The sequence below is a fragment of the Mustelus asterias genome, chromosome 5, assembly GCF_964213995.1.
Source record: "Mustelus asterias chromosome 5, sMusAst1.hap1.1, whole genome shotgun sequence".
In the NCBI taxonomy this organism is placed as follows: domain Eukaryota; kingdom Metazoa; phylum Chordata; class Chondrichthyes; order Carcharhiniformes; family Triakidae; genus Mustelus; species Mustelus asterias.
The window spans coordinates 142,114,569-142,128,774 of NC_135805.1; the positions used below are offsets into that span (position 1 = coordinate 142,114,569).

General features: G+C 45.7%; 1 protein-coding gene across 2 annotated transcripts in view; it reads right to left on the reverse strand.

Moving 5' to 3' along the window:
• The window catches only part of elp3 (elongator acetyltransferase complex subunit 3), an 88,897-nt gene extending 75,052 nt beyond the window's left edge, over window positions 1-13,845 (reverse strand). Inside the window, exons 1-4 of one of the 2 annotated variants that reach the window (XM_078213426.1) lie at window positions 13,748-13,845; window positions 8,812-8,911; window positions 5,637-5,775; window positions 4,639-4,709 (exon numbers count right to left, since the gene is read on the reverse strand). In XM_078213426.1, coding sequence (XP_078069552.1) covers window positions 4,639-4,709; window positions 5,637-5,775; window positions 8,812-8,911; window positions 13,748-13,769 — 332 coding nt within the window. In that variant the 5' untranslated portion in view covers window positions 13,770-13,845. Of the gene's footprint in view, window positions 1-4,638; window positions 4,710-5,636; window positions 5,776-8,811; window positions 8,912-13,413; window positions 13,474-13,747 lie in introns of those variants that run through there. The other variant, XM_078213425.1, reaches the window with a different exon arrangement.
• Between the last annotated feature and the right edge of the window lie 361 nt (window positions 13,846-14,206).

Genomic DNA, 14,206 nt, shown 5'->3' on the forward strand with positions numbered 1-14,206 from the left:
TTTGGCAGGGGGGTGGGAACCAAAGCAAAGGTGAATTAACTGAAGGGGAACCAGAGAGTAGGGCCAGTAAGACTCAGAGAAACAGCAGGAGGGTGTGGTTGCTAATCAAAGAGGTTCTGGTGGACTGAAGTGCATTTGTTTCAATGCAAGAAGTATGACAGGTAAGGCAGATGAACTTAGAGCTTGGATTAGTAATAGGAACTATGATGTTGCTATTACAGAGACTTGGTTAAGGGAAGGACAGGATTGGCAGCTTAACATTCCAGGATACAGATGCTTCAGGCGGGATAGAGGGGGATGTAACAGAGGTGGGGGAGCTGCACTGCTGGTTAAGGAGAATATCACAGCTGTACTGCGGAAGGACACCACGGAGGGCTCATAGAGCGAGGCAATATGGGTATAGCTCAGGAATAGGAAGGGTGTAGTCACAATGTTGGGGGTTTACTATAGGCCACCAACTGCCAGCAGGAGACAGAGGAACAGATATATAGGCAGATTTTGGCAAAGTGTAAAAGTAACAGGGTGTTGCTGGAGGAGATTTTAACTTCCCCTATATTGACTGGGACTCACTTAGTGATAGGGATGAAGACGGGAATGGGTTAATGAACTTTGTAATACTTTGGGATTTGTAAGAAGCATTGTAGAACTTGTTTTCGTGTCTGTAGAACTTGTTTTCGTGTAGCCAAACAGATAAGAGAAGCAGCTGCTATGTACAAGCTCATGATTTTTCCCAGCTAATTGTGTTCAGGAATGTGGCTAACCCAGCTAGTAGAAGCTGGACTAGAATCCATTTTGTGTTCTTTTATATTATGTACTTTGCTGTTTAACATGGTGGAGCTTACATGCATGCCTTCTGTGATCGGATAATAATAGATTCATATATATTCATTATATACTATACATCCTTGCCGATATAAATTGTTTGGGCAAACTCATAATCTAAACAAACCACAGGTGTCCACATCGAGGCGACAAAACAGACAGCCTTGAGATGGCCACGATTACATGGACTACACGTGTGAAAAATAAGGGGCTTTTCTCTTTAGGGCGGAGGAGATTGAGAGGCGACTTAATAGAGGTTTATAAGATGATGAGGGGGATTGATAGAGTGGACGTTCAGAGACTATTTCCTCGGGTGGATGTAGCTGTTACTAGGAGGCATAACTATAAGGTTCGTGGTGGAAGATATAGGAGGGATGTCTGAGGTAGGTTCTTGACTCAGAGAGTGGTTGGGGTGTGGAATGGACTGCCTGCTGTGATAGTGGAGTTGGACACTTTAGGAACTTTCAAGCGGTTATTGGATAGGCACATGGAGCACACCAGGATGATAGGGAGTGGGATAGCTTGATCTTGGTTTCGGACAAAGCTCGGCACAACATCGAGGGCCGAAGGGCCTGTACTGAGCTGTACTGTTCTACGTTCTATGTACACGAAGGATGGAATCGCTGAGGCAGCAATAATCGTGAGAAAATGTGGACGCGACCAGGGGCGAAAATATATGTATAAATATTTGTTCTTAATCTGCATTCGGGGAGAAGTCTGGAGACCGTGTTAGGAATTGGACTTCGCCCACAAGCTTGTGAAAATAAACCACTGTACTTTGACTCACAACTAGTCTCAGAGGTATTATTTACCTACAACAAGGGACATGGATGGGGCAGAGTTTGTAAGGAGCATCCAGAAGGGCTTCTTGAAACAGTATGTAGATAGTCCAACTAGGGAAGGGGCCATACTGGAATTTGGGGAATGAGCCCGGCCAGGTGGTCGATGTTTCAGTAGGGGAGCAGTTCGGGAACAGTGACCACAATTCAGTAAGCTTCAAGGTACTGACGGATAAAGATAAGTGTAGTCCTCAAGTTAAGCTGCTAAATTGGGGGAAGGCTAATTACAACAATATTAGGCAGGTACTGAAGAATGTAGATTGGGGGCAGATGTTTGAGGGCAAATCAACATCTGGCATGTGGGAGGCTTTCAAGTGTAAGTTGATAGGGATTCAGGACCAGCAGATTCCTGTAAGGATGAAGGATAAGTATGGCAAGTTTTGGGAACCTTGGATAACGAGAGATATTGTGAGTCTAGTCAAAGAGAAAAAGGAAGCATTTGTCAAAGCGAGGAGGCTGGGAACACACGAAGCAAGTGTGGAATACAAGGAAAGTAGAAAGAAACTTAAGCAAGGAGGAAGGAGGGCTAAAAGGGGTCATGAAAAAGCCTTGGTCAGCAGGATTAAGGAAAATCCCAAGGCTTTTTATACATAGGTAAAGAGCAAGAGGGTAGCCATGGAGAGGGTTGGCCCACTCAAAGACAAGGGCGGGAATCTATGCGTGGAGCCAGAGGAAATGGGTGAGGTAATAAATGAGTACTTTGCGTCAGTATTCACCAAAAAGAAAGACCTGGTGGATGATAAGTCTGGGAAAGGGTGTGTAAATAGTTTGAGTCATGTTGAGATCAAAAAGGTGGTATTGGAGTTCTTGAGAAACATTAAGGTAGATATGTCCCCAGGGCCTGATGGGATATACCCCAGAACACAGAGAGGCAAGGGAGGAAACTGCTGGGGCCTTGAGAGAAATCTTTGTATCCTCACTGACTACAGGGGAAGCCCCAGAGGATTGGAGAATAGCCAATGTTGTTCCTTTGCTTAAGAAGGGTAGCAAGAATAATCCAGGTAATTACAGGCCGGTGAGCCTTACATCAGTGGTAGGGAAATTATTGGAGAGGATTCTTCGAGACAGGATTTATTCCCACTTGGAAATAAGTGGATATATTAGTGAGAGGCAACATGGTTGTGTGAAGGGGAGGTCGTGTCTCACTAACTTGATTGAGTTTTTCGAGGAAGTGACGAAGATGATTGATATGGGTAGGACAGTGGACGTTGTAATGGACTTCAGTAAGGCCTTTGACAAGGTCCCTCATGGCAGACTGGTGCAGAAGATGAAGTCGCATGGGATCAGAGGTGAGCTGGCAAAGTGGATACAAAACTGGCTCAGTCAAAGAAGACAGAAGGTAGCAGTGGAAGGGTGCATTTCTGAATGGAGGGCTGTGACAAGTGGGGTTCCTCAGGGATCAGTGCTGGGACCTTTGCTGTTTGTAATATATATATACATAAATGATTTGGAGGAAAATGTAACTGGATTGATTAGCAAGTTTGCAAACGACACAAAGGTTGATGGATTTGCAGATAGCGATGAGGACCATCAGAGGATACAGCAGGATATAAATCAGCTTAAGGCTTGGGCGGAGAAGTGCCAGATGGAGTTCAAATCTGGACAAATGTGAGGTAATACACTTTGGAAGGTCGAATACAGATAGGAAATATACAGTAAATGGCAGAACCCTTAAAGAGTATTGATAGGCAAAGGGATCTGGGTGTACAGGTACACAGGTCACTGAAAATGGCAATGCAGGTGGAGAAGGTAGTCAAGAAGGCATACGGCATGCTTGCCTTCATCGGCCGGGGCATTGAGTTTAAAAATTGGCAATTCGTGTTGCAGCTTTATAGAACCTTAGTTAGGCCGCACTTGGAATATGGAGTGCAATTCTGGTCGCCACACTACCAGAAGGATGTGGAGGCTTTGGAGAGGGTACAGAAAAAATTTACCAGGATGTTGCCTGGTATGGAGGGCATTAGCTATGAGGAGAAGTTGGAGAAACTTGGTTTGTTCTCACTGGAATTATAGAGGTTGAGGGGAGACCTGATAGAAGTCTAGAAGATTATGAGAGGTATGGACAGAGTGGATAGTCAGAAGCTTTTTCCCAGGTGGAAGAGTCAATTACTAGGGGGCACAGGTTTAAGGTGCGAGGGGCAAGATGTACAAGGCAGAATTTTTACACAGAGGGTGGTGGGTGCCTGGAACTCCTTGCCGGGGGAGGTAGTGGAAACAGATACGATAGTGACTTTTTGGGGCGTCTTCACAAATACATGAATAGGATGGGAATAGAGGGATATGGTCCCCAGAAGGGTAGGGGCTTCTAGTTAAGTCGGGCAGCATAGTCGGTGCAGGCTTGGAGGGCTGAAGGGCCTGTTCCTGTGCTGTAATTTTCTTTGCTCTTTGATTATACCTCTGCCTTCCAAATGCTGAGCTATCAAATCCTTGATAATAGACTCGCAACTTCCCCAGTACTGACATTAGCCTCACTGGTCTATAGTTCCCTGTTTTCTCTCTGCCTCCCTTTTTGAATAGCGGGTTTACATTAGCTACCATCCAATCTGTAGGGACCAATCCATGGTCCAAAGAATTTTGGAAAATGACCAGTCTACATGTTCTTCTTTTTGGCCTCTTTTCCAATCCCTGCAGGCCAACAAGTTCCCGTAACCAGAGGACAGACACTACCGTGTGACTGTGCAATACCACTCAAACCTACACCTTCAGCAGGGTTGGTCCTGCTAGTTTCCAGTTGATAGAGCTCTCCACCACTGGCCACAGGGAAAATAAAGAAAATCAATGCAACCCACCCAGGAGCCTCTGCCCAATTTGTTGATGCAGATCAGCACCGACATTTTCTTCCTGTTTCTCCGACTTGGGATTCGTGTGGTTACCATCACCATTTTCAGTTATTTTAGGGACATGGGGTCCACCAGCAAATATGCTCAAATCACTTAAAAGAATCAGGACAGACGGGAGCTTTACTTTCAGAACTTACACGCAAATGTTTCCTGTGAAGGTGATGTGAGGACATCGGTGTGGTTTACACATCACTGCGACCACAGCAATCTACGGACAGAGGAGAGAGGGTCTGTAAGAGACAAATACTAACAGAAAGTTGGATATAACCAGACTGACGCAGAGGTCAAGATGGAACCCAGTAATCCAGGACACAATGCCCAGAGTGATGTGCTCAGCAGTCCCCTTGTCCCACCCTTGTGGGGTCATTCTCATCCCTGAATGAACGAATTAAACTCTTCACAATCACTGAAGAAATTGGAAGGCTAAAGCAAAATAGTACAGATGAGGGAAGTCTGGAAAAAAAACCCCAGAAAATGCTGAAAATACTCAGCGGGTCAGGAGGGAGAAACAGAGTTCCGATCAGAATCGAAAGGCTATTTTTATTAGCTGAGCATTCCTGTTAGTTTAAGTAATTAGGCAACATCTGTTCCAGGTAGTCAGACAGATACACTTCGCGACAGCAGGCATGGGGTTGAAATTCTAGTAATCCAAATGCCCAGGGTAATGCTCTGGGGACCTGGGTTCAAATCCCATCGTGGCAAATAGTGATATTTGAATTCAATAAAAATCTGGAGTTAAAGCTCTAATAATGCCCATGAAATCATCACTGATTGTCGTAAAAAAGCCATCAAGTTCACTAATGACCTTTAGGGATGGAAAGGGCAGCACGGGGGCACAGTGGTTAGCACTGCTGCCTCAGCGCCAGGGACCCGGGCTAAATTCCGGCCAAGGGTCACTGCCTGTGTGGAGTCTGCACATTCTCCCCGTGTCTGCGTGGGTTTCCTCCGGGTACTCTGGCTTCCTCCCTCAGTCTGAAAGACGTGCTGGTTCGGGTGCATTGGCCATGCTAAATTCTCCCTCAGTGTACCCAAACAGGCACCAGAGTGTGCCGATTAGGGGATTTTCACAGTAACTTCACTGCAGTGTTAATGTAAGCCTACTCATGACACTAATAAGTAAACTTTAAACTCTTACCCCACTGGCTGTCCGGATGGGTTTCGCTTTCAGTTTTGGTACCAACACCTTTCTGTACTGAGGGGGCACAGCCGCGATGATGTCCACAAGGCGAGGTTGTGAGGTCAGTCCATACTTTGATGAGGTCTTGGTTTTCACTCTTTTAAACAAATGAAGGTGGAAGCGTAAATAAACAGACAGCACAAAAACACTCAATAGCAAACTGAAGCAACTAATCCCACTGGGACCAGTATGCCCCGTAGCTTTTTAACAATTCCTTTATGGGATGTGGACATCGTTGGCGATAGCAGCATTTATTGCTCATTCCGTGTTGCCCTTAAGGAAATAGTGGTGAGCTGCCATCTTGAACTGCTGCAGTCCCTGTGGTGTAGGTACACCCACAGTGCTGTTAGGAAGACAGTTCCAGGATTTTGACAAAGTAAAATGAAGGAATGGCGATATATTTCCAAGTCAGGATGGTGAGCGAATTGGAAGGGAACCTCCAGGTGATGGTGTTCCCAGGTATCTGCTGCTCTTTCTAGATGGTAGGGGCCACAGGTTTGGAAGGTGTTTGGTGGGTTACGTATTCGTGAACAGTCAGACTGGGGCTCTAACTCGCTGCAGGAACCATCGGCAGGCCAACATCAGCACAAAGCAATTCATCAACCACAGATGCCAGGGAAAGCCTTCTGCCCAAGGGATCCAGCTACCAAACTCTTCATCAGCAATGTGTCTTTCCTACTCCAACTGCTGTCAGTATCAAGAAACCTGGTTCTGAAATCTCTGCCCCCTTCTAATCCTGGTTTCTTCAGCATTCCCAGTGTTAATCTGAAAGCACTCAATTTTAATCACTCCACTACTGGCAGTCAGACCTTTAGATACCCAGGCGCCAAGGTCTGGATCTCTCTCCCACACCCTCTCTGCCCCGCTCGCCTCCTTTAATAAACTCTTTAAAATCCATCTCTCTCAGCAAGATTTTGGTCACCCCTCTCAAAATCTCCTTTTGTATCTCGGTTTCTATTTTTGACTGATTTACGTTCCTCTGAAGTGTCTTGGGATGTTTCACTGTGTTAAATGCATTGTTTAAATGTAAGTTGTTGCTATACAATACCAAGTAGTAATTAGTGATTAGGGTACATGTAGTAATTGTAATACACAACTGATTAATTAAACATTTCAATGTTTGGAGTTCTGTTTGTGGAGCGTCTCAAACACTGACCCTGGATGGGATGGGGAGAGGGACAGGAGAATATCTGGAAGCAGGCGATTCGTGGAATGAGTGATCCGACTCCAATTGTGAAACTAAAGCAACAATCCAGCAGGAGGGATCAGGACTGCACAAGAGCAACGCAGACTATCCTGCCTGCTCCAGAGTCCAGACTACCTATGATTGCTGTTTGCAATTGGACATGGGCACTCTCGGAACTTTTGCACTCACAACAAAAACATCTCATGGTTGAAATCCAACCTTAGTTTACTTAACAAGCACCGTTTGGTTAGTTGTTCTCTTCTCAACTCCTTGGTTGCAGTTTTCCTGCAAAGAACTTTTAGCAAGGAGTGGATCAGACAAAAACAGCAACATTTAAAGTATGGGAGGAACCAGGCAAGTTAGGACACGGGCATTGCTGGCCGGCCAGCATTTATTGCCCATCCCTAGAGTCAAGCACATTCCTGTGGCTCTGAAGTCAAATGTAGACCAGACCAGGTAAGGATGGCAGATTTCCTTCCCTAAAAGGACATTAGTGAACCAGATGGATTTTCCCGACAATCGACAATGGTTTCATGGTCATCAGTAGATTCTTAATTCTAGATTTTTAAAATCAAATTCCACCATCTGCCATGGTGGGATTCGAACCCGGGTCCCCAGAACATTAGCTGGGTTTCTGGATTAATAGTCTAGCGATAATACCATTAGGCCATCGCATACCCCCCCCAACTGAAGATAAGAATGAGTGCAAAGTAAGAAGATGAGCAGCCTGCTACTCTAGCCTCCTGGCAGAAAATCTCATTGTAATTCTTATCTTCAGTTGGTGGCGTCGACAGTATCCATGGCACAGACAACACGTGGTCACTCAAAGTTATTTTGTTTTGCGTTTGAATGATCTAACTGTGCTAACTGAGCAACCTAGCACAAGGCAAGTTTAGTGCTTTAAAAAAGTGAACTCTGATTTTGAGTTAAAATGATAAAGGGTTGGATATGATGGATGGTGCGAACTCTTTCCTCTAATAGGAATGAAACCAAGAAAAACCTCTTCGCAAAGTGTAGCGGAAATCAGGACCTCTCTCCCCCAAAAGGACTTCACGTCTAGGAATCAATTAAAAATTTCAAGCCCTAGATTGATAGATAAGAGTATTAGGGATTACAGAATCGAGGTGGGTAAATGAAGTTAAGGTGCAGATGAGCCAGGATCGAATTCAATTATGGAACAGGCTCGAGGGGCTGAATAGTCACCTACTGTTCTTATGAGGCTGTACTGAATTCTGCACTATCTTGTTAAGATCGCTAGAGGCTTCAAATGAGCTGTGTGCAAGTTAATCTTGGCAGAACCAAAACTGCACAACAGTACCACTTTGTACTAGTTTAACCAGTGAAGGGGAACATGAAGGTGATAGGAGATACTGGAGTGATATCTGGACCTTTCATAGAATCCCTACAGTGCAGAAGGAGGCCATTTGGCCGATTGAGTCTGCACCGACAACAATGCCACCCAGGCCCTATCCCCATAGCCCCACGTATTTACCCTGCGTGTCCCCCTGACACTAAGGGGCAATTTACAATGGCCAATCCACCTAACTTGCAGATCTTTGGACTGAGAGGGGAAACCGAAGGAAACCCATGCAGATACGGGGAGAACATGTAAACTCCACACAGACAGTCAGCTGAAGCCGGCATTGAACCCGGGTCCCTGGTGCTGTGGACAGCGGTGCTAACCACTGTACCCACGCCCCATGATGGGGGAGCTGAAGAGGATACTAAAGTAAAGTTAAAGTTTATTCGTCACAAGTAGGCTTACATTCACACTGCAATGAAGTTACTGTGAAAATCCCCTGGGGTGATATCTGGGCTTTACTCGCCCTCCTAAACAAGCCGTCCGATGTGTTCTCTGTCAGAGTTCTGCTTGATAACCTCTGTCGTACTGCTCAAGCAGTTTCAAATTAAATCAAGTTGAGCAGATTGTTTAGCGCAGACGCTTACTTGTTTAGATTGACATCCTTCCCTTGCTCATGTGCCTCAATCAGCTGCTTGAGGACATCAGCAATTGTCATCATCATCCGCTCAGCATGGCTGAACTCCACTGTAAGAGAGGGCAGATGTTACAAAGCAACTTTAATGTGGAGGAACTTCCCAAAGGCATTTCACACAGCTGTAATCAGACACGAACAGACCGAGCTAAACAGGACTCCTGGTGACCAAAATCCCAGTCAAAAAAGGATCTTAGCATCCATAGAATCGCTACAATGCAGAAGGAGGCCATTCGGCCCATCGAGTCTGCACCAACCACAATCCCACCCAGGTCCTATTCCCGTAACCCCACATATTTACACTGCTAATCCCCTGACACAAGGGTAATTTAGCATGGCCAATCCACTTAACCGCACATCTTCAGGAGGAGATACAAGTGGGAGGAAGAAAGCTTTAGGAAGAGAATTCTGGAGCTTAGGGTCGAGAAAGCTGAAGACATGGCCGCCAATGGAGAGGCAAACGGAATTGGCCAGGGGTGGCATAAGAGGACTGAATCAGAGAGGGAAAGTTTGGAGAGGGTGTAGGAGAGGAGGGTGTAGGAGAGGAGGAGGTCGCAGAAATAGGGAGAAGCAAGGCAAGATTTGAACTTGAGGTTGAGAGTTTTAAACTGGGTTGGGAGTCAAGATTGACAATCTTGAGGGCGATTTGCGAGTAGGATTTGATGCATGATAGGAGACAGGACAGGATAACAAATGAAATGGGAGGCTGGTCAGAGGAACACTGGAATAGTCAAGTCGATGGATAATAGGAGGTATGGATGATGGTTTGGCATCAGTGTTGAGACAGGGACAGAGAAATCTGGAATCTATAGGTCAGTTAACCTGACATCAGGAGTCAGGGAAACACTGCAATTTATTACCAAGAGCGTGGTTACATAGCACTTGGAAAATCACAATATGATTAGGCAGAGTCTTTTACAAAAGGGAAGTTATATTCAACTAATCTATTTGAGTTTTTGTTGCTGGTGTCCCAGTGAATGTTTGGATTTACGGAAGGCATTCAACAGGGTGCCACACAAGAGTAGGGTTCATGGTGGCGATAATATTGGCATGGGTTGAGGATTGATAGAAAAGAGAGCACATGAACACATGTTACTTTCAGGATAACAAGGAGTAACTTATGGAATGCTGATTGTGGGTCAGTGCTTGGACCTCAGCTGTTTACAAACTACTTAAATGTGGGGACTGAGGGTAAACTATCCAGGTTTGCTGACGATACAAGGTTAGGTGGGGAAGTAAGCTCGGAGGATGAAACAGAGGCTGCAAGAATACATAGACCGATTACGTGATTACACAAGGTGGCAGATGGAAAGTGTGAAATTATCCACTTTTGTTGGAAGAATGGAAAAGCAGAATTATTTTAGTGAGACAGTAAATGTTATCAGTGGCATTTGGGGGCTCCTGTGTACAAAGCATAAAGTTAACTTGCAGATTCAGCAACATTCAGTAAAACAAATGCACATTAGCCTTTACTGCAAGGAGGTCAGAGTACAAGAGGTAGAAAGTCTCGCTGCAATTATATAAGGCTTTGGCAAGACCGCACCTGGAGTGCTGTACAGTTTTGGACTCCTCACCTAAGGAAATGTATATTTGCCCTTATGAGTTGCAACAAGGCTCACTAGGTTTATTCCTGGGATAGAGAGGAATATTCTATGAGGAAAGATTGAGTAAAATGAGTCTATGTTTTCTGAATTTTACAACAATGAGAGATGATCTCATTGAAAAAGACAAAACTCTTAGACGGTTTTACGCGAAGAGACTATTTCCCCTGGCTGGAGGGTGTAGAATTTGGAATCATTGCCTCAGGATAAGGGATCAGCCATTTAAGGCTGAGATAAGGAGAAATTCCTTCACTCAGGGGATTGGGAATCTTTGGAATTCTCTAAGAGGGCTGCTGTGGATGTTCAGTTGATGTTTACATTCAAGGCAAAGTTTGATTGATTCCAATTGTGCCCCAAAAATCTAAGGTTATGGGGATAAAGCAGCAAAGTAGAATTAATGTAGAAGTACAGCCATGATCACATTGAGTGGTAGAGTAAGCTTGAGGGGCCATACAGCTAACTCCTGATTTGATTTATTGGGATAGTGAAAAATACTGTTTCTTACAAATTATACAGACAAAGCATATCGTACCTAGAGAAGGAAAGGAGAGAGTGGAGAATGTAGTAGCTATAGCTAGTCATAGCTATAGCTAGGGTGTAGAGAAAGATCAACTTAATATAAGATAGGTCAATTCAAAAGTCTGATGACAGCAGGGAAGAAGCTTTTCTTGAGTCGATTGGTACGCAATCTCAGACTTTTGTACCTTTTTCCCGACGGAAGAAGGTGGAAGAGAGGCATGTCCGGGGTGTGTGAGGTCCTTGATTATGCTGGCTGCTTTTCCGAGGCAACGGGAAGTGCAGATCAAGTCAATGGATGGGAGGCTGGTTTGAGTGATGGACTGGACTTCATTCACGATACTTTGTAGTTTCTTGCGGTCTTGGACAGAGCAGGAGCCATACCAAGCTGTGATACAACCAGAAAGAATGCTTTCTATGGTGCATCTGTAGAAGTTGGAGAGAGCTGTAGCTGTAGTTTCCTGAGAAATTAGAGGTGTTGGTGGGCTTTCTTAACCATAGTGTCCACATGGAGGGATCAGAACAGGTTGTTGGTGACCTGGACATCTAAAAACCTGAAGCTTTCGATCATTTATACTTCATTCCCATCGATGTAGACAAGGCACGCCCTCCACTACACTTCCTGAAGTCGATGACTATCTCCTTCATTTTGTTGACATTGAGGGAGATCATTGTCGTCACTCCAGTTCACCAGATTCTGTCTCTTTCCTGCACTGTGTCTCGTCATTGTTTGAGATCCAACCCACAACGGTGTTGTCAGGCTTGAAAATCGAGTTGGAGGAAAATATGGCCATACAGTCAGAGGTGTATAAGGAGTATAGTAGGGGGCTGAGGACACAGCCTTGTGGGGCACCGGTGTTGAGGATGACCGTGGAGGTGTTGCTGCCTATCCTTACTGATTGTGGTCTGTGAGTTAGGAAGTCTAGGGTTCAGTCGCAGGGGAAGGGGCCAAGTCCTAGACCACAGAGTTTGGAGATCAGTCTCGTAGTAATAATGCTCATATTTCTTATTTTCTTTTTTAAAAACCTCAGCATCTCACTTTCACCATCCTCCTCTCCTCCATCCCTTAGAACCACCAGTTAATCCATAACTGTTATTTTAACCCTCTCCATAAATACACTGGGATAATATACAGAACTGATTAATATACAGAATATACAGAACTGATTAAATGACTGAAATAGTAATCTGGAGATTGGGGTGAAAGATTGAGAGAATGAGTTCAAATCCCACCATGCCAATTTGAGAATTGGAATGCATTTGCAGGTTGCATTTCCAGAATGCATTGCCAAAGTAAAAGTGAAGATGAATCTGCCAGATATTTGTAAAACTTCTCAAATTCAACCAATGTCCTTTAGGGAAAGAAATCGTCCAACCTCAAACGGTCTGTGTTTTTATGTGGCGCTGGCATTGTTGACTCTTAACCCTCTGTGGCTGCCTAGCAAGTCACACTGCGATGCAATCACAACCACTTTTGCAATGTAATCAGGTGTGGGGAATAAACTTGTCAATGGACACCCATGAACCAAAAGTGAATATTAAACAAGTTCCCCACTGCTTCAGCCTTCCCATCCTCAATAGGTAGTCACAATCAATTGGATACCAGGCCCTGGCCTTATTTTAAGTTCCTCAATGATATGAAATTAAAGGAAGCGTAGTGGAGGACATGCCCCTTCATCCCAATGAGGATGAAGTGGAAATGGTCGAGAGCTTTAAGTTTTTAGACGTCCAGATCACCAACAACCTGTCCTGGCCCTCCATGTCGATGCTAAAGTTAAGAAAGCCCGCCAATGACTGTGCTTTCTCAGAAGGCGAAGGGAATTCGGCATGTCCGCTCTCATCAACATTTACAGATGCACCATAGAAAGCATCCTTTCTGGTTGTATCACAGCTTGGTATGGCTCCTGCTCTGCCCAAGACCGCAGGAAACTACAAAAAGTCATGAACGTAGCCCAATCCATCATGTAAACCAGTCTCTCATCCATTGACTCTGTCTACACTTCCCGCTGCCTCAGAAGAGCAGCCAGCATAATCAAGGACCCCACGCACCCCGGACATTCTCTCTTCCACCTTCTTCCATCAGGAAAAAGATACAAAAGTCTGAGATTATGTACAAACCGACTCAAGAACAGCTCCTTCCCTGCTGCCATCAGACTTTTGAATCAACTTACCACATCAAGTTGATTTTTCTCTAAACGCTAGCTATGACTGTAACGCTGCATTCTGCACTCTCTCCATTGCTTCTCCCCTATGTACTCTATGAACGGTATGCTTTGTCTGCATAGTGCACAAGAAACAATACTTTTCACTGTATCCCAATACATGTGACAATAATAAATCAAATCAAAATGAAATGAAATGGAATGTGTCAGGCAGGTTAGAGCCGTGCAGCACGGAAAGGCCATTCAGCCCATCGAGTCTGTACCGCCAATGTTTACCACTAGAGTCACAATAATCCCAATTTTCCAGCATTTGTCCCATATCCTGTTGTGAGGTTTGATCTCCTCATTTTAAAGGCTGTAAAATGTGCAGCATCTTTATTGGTTATAATTGGTGACAGGAGATTTGCTACAAGCCGCAATCTGCAAAACAGGCCGGAGCTTCCCCGTCACAGCTTCCCACACCGACTGCAGCCGGACAGGAGCCCCCTCCCTGCCCGGGCCGCAGCCGGACAGGAGCCCCCTCCCTACCGCCTCTTCCCCGGGCCGCGGTCGGACAGGAGTCCCCTCCCTCCCCGGGCCCGCACCGCCCCCCTCCCCGGGCCGCACCGACCTTTCCTCCGCGGTTTCCCCATCCCGGCTCCAGAAATTGGGCAGCCGCCGTAAATCGAGAGCTCACTGCACGGCACTGACGTAAAACTAGATGTCGCAAAACGCCTCACTGTTGGAGACCCGCGGCTGGGTCACGTGCTCAGATGACAGGGCGGGGTTTGGGTTCAGGAGACGGGGTTTCGGCTCAGGGGGCGGGGTCTGGGCCCAGGGGCGGGGTCTGTGCTCGGGAGGCGGGATCTGGGCCCAGGGGGCGGGGTCTGAGCTCAGGGGGCGGGGTTTGGGCTCAGTGTAGAGTGGCACAGTGGTTAGCACTGCTGCCTCACAGCAAGAGGTCCCACAACACCAGGTTAAAGTCCAACAGGTTTATTTGGTAGCAAAAGCCATGAGCTTTCGGAGCGCTGCCCCTTCATCAGGTGGGTGGAAGTTCTGTTCACAAACAGGGCATATAAAGACACAAACT